A 19,818-nucleotide genomic window follows, 5' to 3' on the forward strand; every position below is an offset into this window, starting at 1 on the left:
CCTGTGTTTTGCTTATGAACTAACTAGTCGCTTTGATCTCATTCATCCCACTTCCTATCACTCAAAGGTAGCAGCAGTAAGAACCCGACAGGATGAAGACCTGTCCCCCAAAGCCCAAAGGCAGAGCACACACTATCACACTCCTCTATTCCAACCTTGAAACAATCCCTGCCTGGCAGCAGAGAACCCCATCCTCTTGCTCAGTGAATCTTTCCTCTCCTTCATGCCACTGTGAGCAGGGGTTATGGTCAGTCTACAGCACTTCTTCTCTGCCGCTCCTCGGTCACTCTCGTCCCCTGTGCTGTGGGGTCCCACCCATGGGATGCAGTCCTTGATGAACTGATCCAGCGTGGGCTTCCCACAGGCAGCAGCTCTTCCAGAACTGCTCCAGATATGGGTCCGTACCACGGGGTCCATCCCTCAGGAGAAAACTGCCCCAGCACGAGTCCCTCACAGGCAGCAGCTCCTGCCAGACCCCCTGCTTCTGCTTGGGCTCCTCTCCACGGGCTGCAGCTCCGGCCCAGAATCTGCTCCAGCAGGGGTCTTCCACAGGCCGCAGCCTCCTTCAATCATGTCCACCTGTTCCACCGTGCTCTCCTCCATGGGCTACAGGGTGGAGATCTGTTCCATGTGGGGTGGGATCCATGGGCTGCAGGGGGACATCCTGCTTCACGCTGGTCCTCACCACAGGCCACAGGGGACTTCTGAGAGCAAATGTTTTCCATCCCTTACTATGCACGCACACATGTGCTCCTTTCAGAATTGCAAAGTACAAAAACCTGAGGAAATGGTTAGTGAAGGGAAGGAGGGAAGAGCTGGTAGCTTGCTGATGCTTTCTAGTCCAGTGACTAGACTGGCATTTGTGGATTCCTGGCCCTAGTGCCTAGGCAAAATCTTGAATCTTTCCTCTGAGGAAAAGCAGAAGTATCACTTATGACACTTAGGAAAAAAAAAAAAAAAAAGTGCCACTGCTATTTGGATCCACAAACAGTAATTGAAAATGTAGGAAGGTACTGAAAGTAAATATCTTCAATTCAAAAAGAAAAGAGAGCACAGCCATTACATTGGAATACACTGAAACTATGGTTTTGTATTCTTTCTCTATGCCTTAGCTACGTCTCAATCCAGTTTCATATCAGAACAGCTCAAATAAAACCACCCAGGTGTTAAAACAGCCCTGTCTTTGCTCAAGAGATCTTTCCCAGATATCAACCATGTTATAAACCCAAGGCTTGATAATTGTGAGAATTAGGTCCCTGATTTGCTTCCAGCAATTCATCAAGGAAGGAATTTGTTGGCTCAAACATTCTGGCACAACTTGAGTTGTGTTTTATACGGCCAGAGTAAGGTACAGGGCTTCAAGAAAAAGCTGTTAGCATTGATAGGTAGTCGGTGGAGCTGCTGTGACAAAGAACTCTAGTAAGCCTTGTCTTCAGACATGTGCATGCAACACTTATTAACTCAGACTTGTGAAATTACAGTAAACATTGGTACACAATTTCATTTAGGACACTGACATATCTCTTGTTACCATCAACAGAACCAGCGATGGACCATTTAGTCTAAGTAAATACAATGATAATTACCCACAGTCAGCTTGGAGCTTACTATCCCTCTCTCTGAGAAGTATCTCTCATTGGATATAAGCTGTAAAAAAGAGCCATATTTTCTCAGCCTTGTAGAATGCAAGTTGTATATGTTTCTAATCTTCAAATTGGGCTGTGAGGTTTGTTTTTTTTTTTTCACCTGTTTTATAAGGAAGAATATAATATCATTGAAAAGTTTTGTGTATGGAAAATAATATTACTTCTGTAAATTTTCTATCTTTGTTGCTTTCATTAGGTCTGCCACAATGGTGAAAGAAGATACGTTAAATGAGAATGAGGATTCATATGTGAGAGAAACGGCATGATTCCCATGCATGAGAAAAGTGAGGTAATTAATTAGCATCTCAAAGTACAGCTTTAGTTAGAAGAACCCTCCTTTTCCTTTCCCTTTTCTTGCTGCATCTGTTAAACTGCTGAACAGAATGCAGAGAGAAATCTCTGTGGGAATTTCTTATCATTAACAGAAGTTCAGTTTTAAAAAGTGTGTTACGTTGGATTGCTGGAAATCACTGGCTACAATTTCAGCCTGTACTAGAAAATAAATCACTAAGATTCACAGTCAGCTGTGGAAGAGAATTAAATGGACTTGGGATTGCTTCTCTGCTTTCAAATTGTGCAGATCAGTCTGATTGCTGAAGTTATTCATGCATCTCTTCCCTTTTTTCAACTAATAAAAATTTTAAAATCACAGTTTTAACCTTCCATTATGCACAGTTCTGGTGTTGACTTCTATATCTTTTTTTTTTTTTTTTAAAAAAAAAAAAGACTTGCAGCAAATGGAAGAATAAAATTCTTAATAGAAAAGGCACTTTCAGTTAAACACACGGTATTGGCTGTAAAGATAAGTACTGTATGGCATAGCTTTATATGCACGTGTGGTTGGTGATAGCAGGATCACAGGGTAGAAAACCAAGTAGCTTCACGCTCAAAAGCTCACAAGGTTTGGTGTTCCAACTGTGACTCTGAGTAAGGGCTATATATATATATATATATATATATATGAGACAGACAAATAATGGGAAACGTGGAACTGTTACTGGATGAAAGCCAAACCGCAGTATAGGCAAGAATTCCATGTCTGTGCTATGACAATGAGCTGACATGAAGTGGAATAACTCTACGGGAAGGTAGATGATTAACTTGTCAAAAATAAGGACACCAAAACGAAGTGAGGCATATACCCAAAAATGGTCAAAAAGTGCTTTGGCTATGAATATGGATAAGCAGCTGAATTAGTATAAAAGAGCACCTTCAACAAACCGTGCTTCAGGAAACCTGGGTAATACTTCTCTTCTACCTTGGCTTAGCAGCTTGAGCCTTCCACCAATGGATCATGTGAGTGATGCTTGCACCAACCACCTGCGCTGTTTCTTTCATCTTTATGTAATAACGAGTGGGTTTGGTTATTTTGGTTCAAAGCTTTGTAGCAGAAATTATTTAGGAGTTATGATAAAGGTACTGTCTCACTGGGATGATGCTAATTGTTAACTTCTTTGTGGAATCCAGTGTGGAAGCAGAACCTTATCAAACTCTAGAAAATAACTGATAAATATTTAGCTCATACCCAAGACAATCTGAACCCTGGTTGTTAATATTGTTTTTCTTCAAGTATTCTTCAGCTGAACAGGTACTATGCGTTCAGCAACAGGAGTTCTGTTAGTCACAGATAAAAGGTAAATGTCCTGCAGCTTCTCATTTGCAGATCTTTGTGGGGTATAAAAATAATCAGAAAATGCCTAATGTGCTACAACGCTCTGACCTGGACCTTGCACATCACAGCTGATTGCAGATGTCTGGTGCACCACTACAAATACAGACAGTGCTGCTTCTGAGAGGATCTTAACTGCTTTCATTTCAGGAGAGACCAACAGGAGACACCAAAAGTGCTGACGGGAATATACAAACAGAAGAAACTGCTCTCTTGAATCACTCTGCTCAGCAACCTCCAGAACCAATACCAGGATCTTCAACATCTACAAGAACATGGAGGCAAACGTTTGCTTGCCCACCCCAGGGTTTACTGGCCCTAACAGTGACGAACGGTAAGTAAAAAAGCACAAAACATTTAGTTAAACTGAGTAAACTGAGAAATGGCAAACAAAGTACTTGTTTCTCTGGATGTGATGATTTCTAACTATTTTCCTTAGAGATAATGACGGGAAATAGCTATGTTTTTGCACATCATACGTTAAACATTTTAGCAGAGGTAAAACAAATATTCGTATTATTTTTGGTCCTCTATCCTGTATTCTGTGTTTAATGTGGCAGATATGTCTTTGCATTGTAAATTGTTTTTATCAGAAGAAAGACCTCCTAATTCTCATCTTAAGTCTCTTCTTGTGTGAGAACATCAAGATGATTATAAACACCGTGCATTTTCCACGTGCTAGATGGCTTTTTATTGAATTAAGGCAACAAAAATGAGGCTGTGGTGATAGCTTCCTCTGTGTGGAATACCCTATATTTTAAAAGCTGAGAATCCTAACTCCAAGACAAATAAATTCATTTTGTTTAAGATTTGCCCTGCACTCTAATCTCACATAAGAGAATGCCTGGCTAACCAGTTATTTCAGGCTTTTCCAAGCAAAAGATATTTTCTGTGGTTTTGACTGTTTTTACAGTCTCTGCCCTCTCTCAGTTGGGATTCTTTGATATTATGTTTGGAAAACTACTGGTCTCCCATCACTCTCAAATACAAATAAGAAAAGTCCACCCCGAAAATGCAATATATTTCCTTATGATTATGAGAAAGGGGATTTATACAACAAACTTTTTTTTTTTTCTCCTTCCCTCTTCTGCTTTTACACCTATGCATCTTTGTTCTTGCTGCATAGCTGTAGGAACAGACTTGGAAACCTGGAAAGAGTGTAACATCTTCACATGTTCTGTAACATGTTCACATATCTCTCTTTTTTTTTTTTTTTTTTCTCTCTGTATTATTCCTGTATTCCTGTTGGATTGCTGTACCAGAGCAGTATCTGTACTACCTTAGGCTGACCAGAGACATGACCTTCTTCAGATATTTTTCCCCTAGGGATAGCAATGCACTGTATGAACATATCTAGCCAAAAAAAAAAAAAAAAAGAGGTACTTCATGAAGTTCCTTTAGAAGTGAGCCTAGAGCTGCAGTCATTAGCTCAAAGACTTGCCAGGCTGTACAGCAGCAGGCTCCTACTGCAGCTGTTAAGCAGTTGAAGGAAAATAGTTGAAATGCAAGATAAGTTTTGTGAAAGTCTTGGCTTTGCTTGGGACCTATTAAGTGCTTTCCACAGTCGCCTAAGATTTTTCTCAATGATTTTTGGACCCTAATGATTTTCTTATTACCATTTTCTGAAGTATCTTTGTGTCTGCAAAATCAGAACATCGGCTTAGGGAGCATTAAAGATTAAATGCATTGTTATGATTAAACTCATTTTTAAGGTAAGAAGCTTTAATTCTGGGATTTCATTGCACCTTTTTGCCTAGTGGAAAAACAAATGTGACCTCATAGTGAACTTTAGCATTAGAAATGATTAAATATGAATATTTCTGTTCTTGTTCTAGTTGCACTCGTGGCCCTGGTTTGGGCTGTGGTTTGGTCCATCACTGGCACCGAATGTCTCCCAGGAGGAAACCTGTTTGGAATTATGTTTCTTTATTTTTTTGCTGTCATTGGTGGTAAAATTTTTGGACTCATTAAAATACGAACGCTGCCACCTCTCCCTGCTCTTCTGGGTAAGACACCCTTCCTTCTTTTCTTCCTGCATAGCAGTGTTGTTTAAACAAGTGACATCTGCGTGTTAGATACGTTTGGATAAGGAATATGCAAACTGCAGAGTCCCCAGATCTGTGGCTTTTCCAAGCAATTTGTGTCTGCTCCCCTTGGAGAAGGTGCAGAACGTCGCAGACTGGCTCAGGTGAAATGGCCTGGATGTTACCGAACCTCCTCTTTATCCTCTTGGTTAGATCAGGTGTGATATTGTGAAGTACTGTGTTGCCAATGAAACTGGAAAAGGCTGCCCCCTTATTGTGCTTAGTCTATAAACAAGCAGAGCTCTTGATACAGGGAAGTCTTGGTGGCAGAGTGGGCTAAAAATATCTGCCTGTAGCGTGTTTGTGATTTGTAACCTGCATAGCTGGTGGTGTCTCACACGGTAGCACCTCTTAGAGGAGAAGGGCTGGATAGCTTTGTATGTAGCACCGATCAGGCAGCGTGCATATTCGTGTACTGCTTAGCTTCACGAGTGAGAGCAAATGCAAATGAGAGGGAGGGAGGTTTTGCATGTGGCATGCCTGCAGGAGCATAAACAGACTTTTACAAGCAGGGAGTCTGCCCTAAGTAAACATCCACCTTAAAAAAAAAAAAAAAAAAAGTTTCTGACCATCTGGATTCTGCTTTTTTCAGTTCCATCTGTATCTAAAAGCTGAGCTGAGCATGAAGCTGCTTGTCTGACCGGCACTAATGAACAACAGCAACTTGAGCATGATGGCACATGTCTGGCGAGCTGCTTGTGTTAGAGTTCGTTGTTCACATCCATGGTCTTTGAGGAAAATCAGAGCAATCTGAGACAAAAGAAGGAATAGACCATGTCTTTATGGAGTCTTTTTTTTTTAATTTTTCCCACTAAAAATACAAATTTTATGCTCTTGCATAGGATGCATAGGAATCCTTGCATTTAATCTGTATTAAGTGCACTGTGGCTGGCTTAGCACTCCGCACCTTATAGCGAGCTTCTGCATAAGGGGAAAAAAGGAATGAAATTGGTACAGAAACAGTCACGTGGTATACTTCAGGTATACATTGCAGAGAGGTGTAGCTGGCAAGGTGAAGCAGAACAACGAAGGTATCTTTTAAGGTGGTGAGGTTTTTTCTTTGTGAAACAGACTTCCAAACTCGTGTAGATCCGGTACACACACAAAAAAAATTTGCAAAGAGCATGTGATCATTATGCTAGCCTGATATAATTGTCACAAGATACAGCAGGCTAATAATGCCACTTTTTTTTTTTTTTTTTTTTTTTTTTTTTTTTTTTTTTTTTCCTGAGAGGGAGTGGGAAGAACAGTGTCCAAAAGTTTAGTGTGTTCCAGGACAAACCAATTCCACAGCCAAGGCTTACAGGCTCACATCAAGCTGTGACCAACCTGAGCACAGTATTTATTTACTTTCTGCTTTTTTTTTTCTTTTTTTTTTTTTTTTTTGATTTCCTGTTTGTTAACATGATTAATATGAAATTACACCATGAAAATGCAGGTCCCAATGACTCAAAGATACAATCAACCTTTACAGACCTATAGATAAAGTTACCCTTTTCCATACTTACCTGTATCTTTCCAGAGCTCCAGTTCTGATAGCTTTGCAGGAAGTCTCTGCTTAAAAAGTTTTGCTAATATTTGCAAAAGGTTGGATCTTACAGGTAGCTTAAATAAAGGATAAGAGCAAGTTCCTGATATTCTCCCCTTTTTTCCCCTTTGCATAAAAGTTGTATTGCCAGAGCATTTTAAAATCGGAGTTAGTCCATGATGAGCTGTTTCAGCTAATTTTCCAAGGAATTCAGCATTATGATTCCTGTGATCGCTGCATTTCTTATACCTAAAAGGATTTTTTTTAACAGTTTCTAACATCTGAGATAAATATACAATATTATTACATGATCTTACTCTTTTCATTTTAAAACAAGCTGACAAGCAAAATATATTTAAGGATCCAGAGCTGGTTTTGCTTATGGTACGTATGACCTGCACTTAGTGAACAAATTTGAATTCTGTTGACTCTTGCTAGAGTTAAAAAAAAAAAAATTAGCTACAGCTAAATTTATTTACTGTGTTCTAGACATCTTTCATTGCTTTAAGCATCTCTGTTTCGAAGTACCCATCTCTGAAACAAGGCTAATACAGAACCGGAGCTGTTTCTTTGTCTCTTATATATCGCACAGTGTTTATTTTAACAATTTGAGGTAAGTTTTCATTGCAGTCAAACAAATCATTTGACAGCAGTTTGTTTGCTTTCATTTAAGGGATGCTACTTGCTGGTTTTCTCATCCGAAATATCCCATTCGTTAGTGACATTGTCCAGATCAACCTAGGCTGGTCTACAGCACTGAGGAATATTTCTCTTTCAATTATCCTGACTCGAGCAGGACTTGGCCTGGATCCAAAGGTATGGCACCAGCCATTCGCCTGGGGTATAAAGCATAGAAGAGCCCTCTAAAAAAATGCATAATTAATTATTTAAAATTATTGACCTGTTCCGTCTTAAAGGATTTGTGAATTAGAGCATTACAGAAAGCATAGTTATGACTTGTATAGTCTTGTTAATCAATATTGGTGACTGGATTTGTAGAGTTGGTGAGCAATCCAAAAAACACCTGAAGGAAACTGATTTTATGACTATTTACCCCCCTTGCCTTAAAGAAATGTCCTTAATTTTGTGAGCAGGATGTCCTGAGGACACACAACGCATCATAGTCTGTCAGGAGGCGTTCACACTGCCTGACAAACTACCCGTCATTTTACACTGACAAACTAAAACAAGTAATGAAGGGAGTCCTTATCCTGGAAGAAAAATATTGTTTGTGCTGACACAAATCAAACAAACAAACAAAAACTTTTGTCTTTTTCATTTTTTCCTTTCTCTTTTTTTTTAAATCATTCAAAGTTTTATGCCAGTATGTTAAATTTAAAGATAATTCCAGATGAAACAGTGCTTCACAGCACTGTAAAGGCCATAAATGCTTCTGTGAACAAAATAGTTTTCCCCCACATGCTTGAGGAATTCATTTTCCCTAATAAATTATTTATAATTTTATAATAGATAACTTGTAATAAAGTTTTATAATTTATAATAAGTTATTTTCCTTAATAAATTTATATTCCCTGAATTAATTAATAAAAGGTTTTGCTGGATCAAAATCAGCTGAAATAAAGCTGTGCCATATTGGCCCTTATCTATTTAAGTGGCTGTTTGAAGTTTATAGCAAACTTAGTTTAATTATACCTAGTGCAGGTCAACAAATCTGATTTTCTTACCCACAATGAAAACTATGGAGTTTGATTTTTCAGCTATTTAGGAAAAAGGGTTTTGTCATTCTTGAAATACGGTTTTCTTATATTACGGTTGTTCATTTTATGAAGATATCGAAGCTTGTGTATCTTGTATTAGCGTGTCCTGTGCATTGTTACACACAGCTTGAGTGCCCAGTTACACGAGATTGCTTTTCTTTCTATTCCCTGACAACGTTTTTGGCCAAAGGAATTTCATCTTTGACTCATTTGTCTCCCATGTGGCAATCGAAACTGTCATTTGGACTCCATATGTAGCAAGGCTTTGATGTGCTTACAATTGTTCCTTGTGTAATTGAAGCCGTGAAGACAAAGATGTCAGTTGCTCTGGTGATTCTCAGCCCTAATTATGCTGGGATAAACCGCGCCAGTAAAAACTGCAACTCATTGTGATTTTTTCCATGTCAAAATTTAGGGACTCGTCCTAGCAGAGTCATGGTTGTGACTAACTGCTAAGGGCTGCTTTTAGAATCAGAGACTCAGTTTTAGAGAAGTTTTTGGATAGAAGTTGCAGAGCCAAAAGGAACTTACTCTACTCTGGGTATCGAGTGAGAGTCAGCTGAAAGAAATGCTTGGCTCCTTTCTCTGATTTCAGGTAGTTTTAACTGTTCATCATTTGTTCAGATTTGGGGATGATTTTTTGGGGTGCTCGTGCAACCTATGGGATGAAAGCAAAATCTTCAGTGGACGGAGTCAGATGGGTTAAGGGTACGCTTTTCAAATGATACGTTGCTCAAGCCTCTCCTGTGTTGTTTGCACTGCACAAGAAGCCAAAGAATCCTCAGCTTCCCCTTCCTCCAATGTGCAGGGACCTTAGGAAACGTGTATTTGGTGGGTTTCACTGCCACACTTGTAACTTGATACCCAAATTCAGTTGTGCTTGAGCCTGTCTCTGGCATGGGCCATGTAAAAAAAGAATATCCCACACTTTGGCTTAAAGGGAATTCTTTCAATAAACTGATTGGACCACAAACGTTATTCCTCTTTATGAAGCTAGGGGTACTGATGCTAATGTTTGCATTTGCTTCTATATTGTAGGCTCTTAAGAAACTCAAAGCAGTCTGTTTACGGCTCTCTTTCGGACCATGCCTCTCAGAAACATGCACAGCTGCTGTTCTCGCCTATTTATTCATGCATTTACCATGGCAATGGGGATTTATATTAGGGTAATGTACTCTCTTTTCTCCTGTATGACAAAGGTGCCTATTTTCATGCTACGGCTAGATGATCCAAATGCAGTTAGTTCTCTGCCAAGCAGACGCCTCAATTTAATGCCAGTTAGGAAGCTGTGCTTAGCCCATGTGGTTGTTTGCTTACCATTCATGTCTGGGTCTGTGGCTAATTTAAAGGTCACATTTCCAAGCTGTGGAGGAGTACTTGCATCATTTTTCTTCTCTGTTTGTGATCTGGGCATTACAGAAGGAAGAAGGATGGTGCAATCCCTGGGTTTTTAACCACAACACAAAGGGCTTTTAGGGACAGAAAATGATACAGCAGTTTTGTGCTCAAATGCGGAATTTCCCCTTTGAGAGATGCACACAGGACAGCCTTCTGTCACAAGTTGAGGATAAGGATATGGCATCATTAAATTTCGGAGTAATATCCTTGAAGAGGTAACATTTTCAATCTAGGTTCTGTCTAAACTGGTGGACTCTGACCAGACCACATACTAGATAGAGCAAGATGGATGCACTCCTCTGCCACATGCTGAATTTTGAGAAGGAACTGGGCACTCAAATTGTAAGCGTGTCTAGACCAAGTTCCTAAAGTGGACAACCAAGGCGTGTATCAGGGAGTACAACTGTGTAAAGACAAATCTTAGTCTGTGGAACCCTTTATTTGGAACACTGAGTTACTCAGTCCGGAAGTAAAAGCTGACTGCGAATCTGCATGAAAATATCCCTGCTTGTAATGAGCAGGAAAAGGACAATATCTTATGTAAAGGTCGATGTGAACTTCAGGAGAGAGATCAGAATGTTCTGAAGTGCTTTCTTTCTAAGAGAGGCTGACACCATGTGTTTTCAGTTTCGTTCTAGGTGCAGTCTCTCCTGCTGTTGTGGTTCCCTCAATGCTGATTTTACAGGCTGGGGGATACGGAGTGGAGAAAGGTGTCCCAACTTTGCTAATGGCAGCTGGCAGCATTGATGACATTCTGGCTATTACAGGCTTCAACACTTGCCTTGGGATGGCTTTCTCTTCTGGTATGCTGCTTAATCTGGAGGTGGTGACATCCAGGACAAACTGTGATATTTTGAGGCATGCATGCTCTGTTATGACTGCCTGGTTTGTATCTTAATGACATCTCCTTGTCAAGTTCATGAATGGACTTGAATATTGATAGAGAAATTACCTGTGGTCAAAAAAGTGACTTCATGTGACTCCATCCACTCTGAGTTGTGGGTCAACTTCCAAAATACTTTTTTTTTTTTTTTTTTCCCCGTCTACTCCCTCAGCTGCCGAGTCTAGCCCCCGTGTATCCAATATAGGTGCTCCCAAAGTTGCACTGTCTGGTTCTTTCAGGCCCATGGGTTCTCTCCTGACCCCTTCCCTCAACTAATTTAAAGCTGAAACTGTCCTGGAATCACCCTCACAGGTCAGTGTGGTGTCTGTGTGAAGGGTCTGTTTAAGGGTTACTGAACACACTTTTCTTTTGTCAAACAGGTTCCACTCTATACAATGTGCTCCGGGGAGTGCTGGAGGTTGCTGTTGGCATAGCAGCTGGGGGAATTCTGGGAATGTTTGTTCGCTATTTCCCAAGCCAGGATCAGGTAAAAAATATATATATATAAATAGTTTTAAAAGCCTGTTATATAAGAGATTCTTCGCTAAGGGATGCTATTCTTATGTTATCCATTTTCAAGTTTCATATGAAGCTGTTTATTGGGAAAGCAGTGTACAGCTCTAACAGCTTCTAACATTTCAAAGCCTGTGGAGCAAGGATGTGTTATAAAGATGATTATTTGCTTACTGCAACAATACCAATGTGTGATCTCACAGGCCTTCCTGATGCAGAGCTTGGAGCCCAGCTCACCATCCTGCTCATTGAAGGTGGTGGTAATGTTCACATGTAAAGGGAAAACCTATTTCAGACAGTAATCATCAATTAAATTGATGTGCAACTCATTTACTTCTCTAAAATGTTTCCATTAGGCCTAAGATAACATAGACAGACTCAGGCTTCAAGTGATCAGGCATATTAACATCAATTAGAATGTGTTACTTCTGATTAAAAATTATGCTTATATAAAGTGATAGATGGATTTACTTTCAAGTATAATTAAATGAACAGAAAATTGTAGAAGTAAATAGATACACTCTGGATTACTGAAGTCAATTTCCAAAGCACCTATTGCCCTTGGTGGGACCAAATTTTCTTAATAAATAACATGAGAAGTGTGGCACGGAAGCTAATCAAATAAATAGAAATGACAGAAGAGAGATAAATATCTGCTATGAAACTGGAACAAATAAAACTAGCCTGACTGGCAGACGTTTGACTTGTCCTTAAAAACATTTAGTGGCGTGGATTTCACCCCTCCTTGGATAAACTGTTCCAGCTGCTTGACTGTACAGGCAGAAAATCCAGTTATCATAGAGTTGAAGCACGGTGGTTAGAATCATGTTCCTGGTGATACAAAAAGTATGTTGGCAATAAGCTTCCGGATGGGCAGAGGAAAAGAAATGTTGAATTTCTGAAATTTTAGTTTGCTAGGAAGAAGTGTCGAAAAAAAACTTTCAACACATCTGAGGAGTTCAAGTCTCATTTGAAAGCTTCAATTCCTTCACAACGGCGCCCTTTATTGCTTTCAAATTAATAAGCATAGACTTTTTTCTCAATTTCTAAAAAGAAATTTACTCTGTTTCTTTCTTTCTTTCTTTCTTTCCTTGATTGCAGACGTCTCTGTCATGGAAGAGATCGTATCTTGTACTTGGGCTGTCCATGTTTGCTGTTTTTGGTAGCATCCGCTTTGGCTTCCCTGGATCAGGAGGGCTCTGCACATTAGTCTTAGCTTTTGTTGCTGGTGTGGGATGGTCTGATGAAAAGGTGAGTGTTTACATAAAGAAGCATACCATACAGAAACTCGTTTGAATGCATGGTTTCACAGAAGTTTGAATTTCTGTCAGAAGTGTCAGTGGTGCATTTATGAAACTTTAGGGGGAATACAGATTTAAAAAAAAAAAATCTGCATTTATTCTGGAAGTCTTTTACATTTAGTGCGACAGAAATTTACCGTGGATGTGGATAAGGTAATGAATAGTGACAGTGAAATGCTCACAAGCTTTCCTTACACATCAGCGTAAAAGTCAATGCCTTTTAAGCCCCACAGAGATTTAATTGTCATGGCACTTGAGTAGGAGTCCAGAGCTTTGTCCCAGAGTTGTGTGATGGTCTCTGTAACCTTAAGTGGTCATTTTAAGGTAAGATTTACTAACAGGTATCTAAATACAGTTGTGCGCATGGCCTGAATACCCTGAGCCTTTGTTCCTTGTGATTTTGGGAGATGAAATGGAAAGCATTATCCAACCATTTTTTCATCTTTCCCAAATCCTTGGCAGTGTATTCTGAACAAATGTAGAAAGCAGGATGCCCACACTAAATGGTGATACACAGCCATACAGAAGCCATACGGAAACCATACAGAAGGCTGTTTCTGAGCCACTTTCTCTTAGCTATGAAGCCTGCTTCCTCTTACTGTTGCTGCTCCACTGCATTTCTGTATCTTGGCACATCTCTTTTGCTTGATGCCACCAACACTTCATGTTTTGAGGTCATCTTTCTCTCCATAGCTATAGCCTTGAGACATGCAATAAAGAAGGTGAGAAGAGAATAAAGGAAAGGGAATCAGATAGATAATTATTCCCAACTAGACACTAACCCCAGGAAGATCTCAAGGTTTGTTAAAATAGCAAACAAGAAACCATGGTTTCTATTTAAAATACTACATTGTTGTCCAATTTTAAAAGAAGGGAATCTTGAGATTTAAGTACTTAAGAGCAGTACAACTCATAAAGCTCACTGAAAGCTTTTAAGCCATTTCAGAAGGAAGGTCCTTAAAAGAGGGTATGCAGTTTATAAATGCTTAGCTTAAATTCTTTTGATCTGTAGGTGAGACTTGTTGGTTGTAAAGGTGATGACTTCAAATGCGAATAGCTCTTTTTGTCAAAACAGCCAGAGATGTCTGTTTACTGTACACTCAGTATTTTACCAAGATTTGCCTTCTGAGCCTCTCAGAGGCCACTGCCTCATGCTGTCCCCAATGGAAGTTACTAACAAATAATGTCCACAGAGAACAAGGAACATTTATCTGCTTCAGCAATAGTGGGCTGTAAACAATCTGAAACAATGCTAATATCTGTAAAGAGGATTGCTTCTCTTCCAAAAAAAAAACAAAGGGTGAGATAACGGGGAGAAGTGCGGCAAATAAAGAAAAATGTTTACAGGCCCATGTATTTCTACCTTATTTTCTCTAATGTTGCAAAAGTTTTTGCATTGCAGTTAACTACCTTTCCACTGACTGAAGAGCACGTTGCAGGATCAGTCCCAGAGAGAACATGAGGGACAGGACACATCTGGGTCTTGGATTGATTCAGTAACAGAGCACAGCGCTTGCATTTTCACAGACTCCGGCCTGTATGTTCATTTGCTATTGCAGAACCCAGTTAATTAAAAAAGAAGTCTGTTAGATATGCTGCATGTATCTCTTTGTATAAATGGAAGGGTCCTGTTTACCTTGGCAGCAACTTGTTTTAGGAAAAGTGTCAGATGTTCAAGCACAAGCAGAAAAAATGGCTTTGCAGTTATATAGTACATCAAACTGTGAATTTCAACACTTCTTACTGGTATGGGATATCAGGCTTACTCCGTCTAGTTTTGCTCCTGCTCACATGGAGATAGGCTTCTGCCTGAGTGTAGTATGAGCAGACTGAGGTCATTACTGACATTTTTGAGGGTCTGACTCTGCTCAGGTACAAACAGAAGGACAAGTGTAAGCATGCAGTTACCAAAGGCTAAGGAAACTTCATGGCAAAACAGCTGAAACTGCATCTTCCTAAATGCTGAAATCAACTGTGCTTTATTCTTCTAGTCTGCAAACTGCTTTGTTACTGTTCAAACATCAGTCACTTTTATTTCTCTTCTCGAGATAGCAAACATTTATTTTCTGACAAAGCAAGACACGCTCTGACCTTCAAATGGTACACAACTGATTTTGAATCATTTAGTATTAGGGCAGAGTAGCAGTTTACCATAAACTGTCTGAGGAGCAAGTCTGGACAATCTTCATGATAAGTTTTCACTTTGTCCTTTGATTAATTAAATGTGTGTGCTTGATTTTTATATATATTTTTTTTTTGTGAATTTCAAGATTATTTCTTGTTTTCATTGCAGAGGGAAGTAGAAAAAATTGTCGCAGTTGCATGGAATATCTTTCAACCTTTTCTTTTTGGTTTAATTGGCGCAGAAGTATCTGTAACATCTCTTAGACCTGAAACTGTTGGTAAGATCATTCGCTACTTATCCAACTTTCATTACTAGCTTCCAAAAAAGGTACCTTTGCACAGAAATAGTGAGAAGTATGTGTCTTTGTTACAGGGCTCTGTGTTGCTACGTTAAGCATTGCCCTAGTTGTGCGAATCATAGCAACATTCCTGATGGTGTGTTTTGCTGGGTTTAATTTCAAGGAGAAGGTATTTGTCTCGTTGGCATGGATTCCCAAAGCCACTGTCCAGGTAAAACAGTGCATCATCACTTTCATTCCAGGCTACATCTGTTGTCCTTAGCACGGCTCTTCCTAACCAGCACAGCAGTAATCAGGGAGAGGATCAGGTCTCTTAGCAGCAGAGCGTAGTAGGGCGGTTTAGAATACAAACTCTCCACTAAGTCTGCTTGAAAAGGGCGTAGGGGACCTTCCACGTGAGGGTGTTTTGCTTACATTCGAAGTTGTACTAATCATAGTGAATTGCACATACAAATACTTCAACAGGGAAAAACCTTCTCTGCTATCGCAGATCATTGTGCCTTTATGTACAGGTTTTGAGGACTCTCATTTCCCTCTTAAACCACATTCTGTCTGCTGAGACAGTCACACCAAAGGCTCAGATAGTGTTTTCAGTTTGTGGTCACTTTAGTAAGGGGTGGTCTGACGGGCTTATTGCTAGAGAAGCCTCAGGCTGTTTGCATTCCTGCTCAGTGATCAGTCACTAGAGCTTTGCCTCAATAGCATGATTATTTGCAAGCAGAAGTTAATAATCAGAAGAGGCAAGGATTATTGCAAGATTTGCAAACTAAATATTCAGAAGCTGCTGCTACTAGTTAGCCTGCTGTCAGGACACATTCTCGAGGTGAGGAATTTTAAGAGCTCCAACATGCAATCTGCTGGTCGTGCCATCTCCAGAAATGGCATAACATGTCAGCTAAGCTCCTCCACAGGAGGGACCCACCCAGATAAATTCATTAGCTTAGGAAATTCACAGTGTAGCTAACTGAAATTTGTTCTTCTAGGGCCAATAGAGCCCTTACTTTTCTATGTACTAGAAACTAAGGGGTTTTGAATATGTTAAAAACTTTGAATTTATGTTAAATGTGGACCCTCCTGTTAGATGTGGATTAGACCTTTTTCCCGGTTTCATTGGTAAAGGTTACTTGCTCCGTTTCAACAGTGCTTCCTTTCCTACAGGCTGCAATAGGTTCCCTCGCCCTGGATACAGCAAGGAGTCATCAGGATGAGCAACTGGAAAAGTATGGAATGGACGTGCTGACGGTAGCTTTCTTGGCTATCTTGATCACTGCTCCAGTTGGAGCCCTGGCCATTGGCTTGGCAGGGCCCAGACTTCTGCAGAAGGCGCAGACAAACAACAAGAAAGATGAGGAAGGTGCCGAAGCTGGAGAAGAGGCAGAGGCCTGTGAACCTTCGTGAGATGGACATCGACAGGAATATGGTCCTTCAGCACTGACGCTTTTGAGTAAACACATTGTGCCTGTAATCTTTGTGGAGGAAACCAAAACAAGTATTGGTTATATGTGCTATTCCAAAAGCAGCTCTGGTGGAGTTTTATAAAATATGTCAAAGTGTTGATAGTGCCTTAAGAGATGAACCAGCTAAACACATAGGCTGGTGAGGCCGTGAGTCACTCAGAAGTTAGCAGTCAACAGTTACTTGAAACGTGTGGGTGTGAGGCCAGGGAGAGGATCGGAATTGTTCAGGCATGGAGTGGAGTCATGAGGTGGATAAACAGAAGAAAATGGAGACTAACGTGAATAACTTCTTGATGGTTGAAACCGGGCTATAAGATGACAAGTTCAAGAGCTCAAAGAATGCAACTATTGAATTAGAGAGGATTGACGCACAGTGAACCAATCCTGCCATGGGTTGGCGATTCCCTCTCCTTCCTCATCCAGGTCTCAAAACTTGCTGTTTCCCATTGCTGTTCTCCCACACATCGCACACGTTCCTTTGTGCCTGCCAGTTTTGGTCTCAGCAAGGAGCACCAAGCAGTTCTTGTGTGCTGGAGGAGGCAGCTGGGTCCAGGGTCCATCAGGGCTGTGGTAATACAGGAGTACCTGGTGCTGGTAGAAAGGGCTGAGCTTGAAAATAAGACGAGAGTTTCAAGGAGGACTGGGAGAGGGTTCTATGGGACTGGGACAGCTGCTGCTTCATGTGTACCTCAGCTCTTGTGCAACACTACGTCAAGCTGAGAGCGGCTGTGTTCTGGCCCTGGCTGCTGTAGGACAGGGGAGAGCTCCCCTAGGATGGGGTTTCTGGCAGGACAAGGCCAAGGTAGCAAGGAGTTGCCCCCTTCTTCCTCAGCTCTCTCTGGAGAACTCAGCAGAGTTCTGTGGCAGACCTCAAACCAGGATTTATGGGTCAGCAGGTATCTCCTGTTACTCTGTCCTAAATTTTTACTGATTTGGCCGAGAGAATGCTGTGATCTGGTCCTTCTCACATTTGCATTTGGGTAATTGTATAAAAAGTAAAACAAGTATTTACCAAAAAAATAACAAGTTAGCTCTCAGTGTTCCAAGAGGTGGATGGCTGGCTTGGCTGTGGAGATCGGAGGTCTCTCAGATTTGGCATGGCATTTTAACCTCTAACTGATACAGGAAAGTAATAGACTTGAACAGCCTGGAAAAAGCAGTGCTGAGAGGGATGGTACAAAGTGAAAGAGGCCTCACCACACCTTCCTTCAGATAGGCTGCGATGTGACAGCACTAGCACCCTCACGAGTTCCCAACACCCAAGTTGTGTGCAGCTGTGGATGATGGTAATGAGTGGCAGTGCTCATTTTGAATCTCTTGCCAAAATGTTTCACCAGGGAGAACAAAAAGTGAGCTTTGGTGGTGTTCTTTTGGTTTGTTTTTTTGATTTGTTTTCATTTTACTTTATAGATGCCTCCTGCAGAGTCAGTGCAATATAGTTCACATTTGACTTTCCCATATGACTTGTTACACTTTTCTTTCCCCTTGACTGTCCAAAAGCCAGGAATAAACCTCCTTTGTTGATCAAAACCCTGTGCTTGCCTTTAGGTTTGGTATCAGCTTGGCTTTGGTACTGCCTGTTACAGATATTGGCAAATCTTTGCTACATTTTGGGTGAGTAACTGGCTCTAAGTAGGTCATTTTCTGCTCCTTTCACAAACACGGAGTCAGTACAGCATTCCTCAGAATCTAAGTTTTATTTCTTTCTTTTTTAAATAAGGATTTTATGCTGTGGTCGTAATCGAGGTGGACAAGGGCTATCTGCAGAGCTCTCTGCTGCAATTCCATTTTACAAGATACTGTACAGAATATCTTTGTGTCCAGAGATTTTCAGCAGTGCATGGAATGTGCAGTCCTCAGTTCCCGTTTGTTCCCTCACCAGAGGAAGGTGCTCTCAAACTGCACAGAGTGATGCGTGGTTGCAGTGCTGCACTTGGTGCTTGCTGTGTCCACTGACTTCTGTGCCCCTGCTGCCTGCTTTAGGTGGCTGACAGAGGCACTCAGTTACTGAAATAGGGGTGGTTTAGAAGGAGCTAATTGTAATTGGAAATTGTAATGTCTGTAGACTTAATTGATACTGTGAGGGAATAAGCTGTTTAGTTCATCAGTGACTATCGCATAATAATGCTACATGAGTGAAGTTCACAAGGGGAAGCTGTATATGGTTCATTTTTTTGATCTAGTTTTATACAAATTAGAGCCCTCTTTCAGGGAGGCATCATTATGCCACATTTGGAGTCTGTTCAGTAACAGAAGTGTAAACAATTTAAGTCCTTTAAATGTGAACACGACCCTAAATGTGCAAGCAAACCTCTGACAAACAGTTGTTCATGATGGCCTCTAATACTTGCTTACTATCATAACAGCATCTCATAAATTGGATTTATCGTGTTCCCTTAACCTCTGTGCACTCTCAATTTATTCGTCAACATCACTCCCCCCACTGCTCTGAGACCTTGAATAGCTGTACCAATGGAAGTGTTTTTGTCTTCTAATCCAAACTCAATTTTCCTTTCCTCACCACTGCGTGTGGCTGTTACAAGACCCGTTTCCCTCGACCTTTATTAAATCGTGAATCCGACTGCAGCTCTTAACATAGTCCTGCAGATCTAATATGAAGAGCATTAATGCTATATAATGCTCCTCTCCTTGTCTTCTGGACAGGAACAAAACGCTTGTCTTCTCCTGAGAAGAAACATAACATTAGGGCTGAGACTGACAATTTCAGCTCATTTTAAATAGCTGTTAATTTAAAGAGATAACGATTTCACTTTATATCTGAGTTTGCATGGGTAAAGCCACAAGGCCACCTCCCTTTGAACAAAATGCCATGAAATCATTCTTGAATAATGCATAAATTCAAGCCAGTAAAATCTTTGTGCCGTGCCAAGCATTCTCTTACTTGGAGGAAATAAAATCAGGGGGCAAGCTGCAGTAACCTATAGCCAACGGAGCCTGGCTGCCATGCAGACACAATCACAGGGTCACGTGGAGGAGTACTGAGCACTGCGTGCACGTGCAGCACCAGAAGGTTGAGGAGAGCCTCTGCAGCAGAACAGTCTGACGGCACAGCGTGGTCCTGGCGGCACACGGCGGGCACTTACAGCAGGCAGCATATGGGAAAAGACAGAAATGGGCCATCTGGACACAGGAAATCGCACAAGCTGGGGATGCAATGATAGTGTAATTATAATCACT

General features: G+C 40.8%; 1 protein-coding gene across 1 annotated transcript; it reads left to right on the plus strand.

The window, feature by feature from the left end:
* Positions 1-1,852: 1,852 nt before the first annotated feature.
* LOC309877473 (sodium/hydrogen exchanger 9B2-like) lies at positions 1,853-17,263 on the plus strand (the record flags this gene model as incomplete). Its single annotated transcript, XM_082758804.1, is given in 12 exon segments — positions 1,853-1,889; positions 1,892-1,935; positions 3,466-3,649; positions 5,151-5,321; positions 7,601-7,743; positions 9,684-9,811; positions 10,671-10,846; positions 11,307-11,413; positions 12,541-12,690; positions 15,034-15,142; positions 15,238-15,374; positions 16,322-17,263. Coding segments are annotated over 12 exon segments (1,626 nt in total). The 3' UTR covers positions 16,562-17,263.
* Between the last annotated feature and the right edge of the window lie 2,555 nt (positions 17,264-19,818).

The sequence above is a fragment of the Aythya marila genome (genome assembly GCF_965140915.1).
Source record: "Aythya marila genome assembly, chromosome: 4".
Lineage (NCBI taxonomy): Eukaryota > Metazoa > Chordata > Aves > Anseriformes > Anatidae > Aythya > Aythya marila.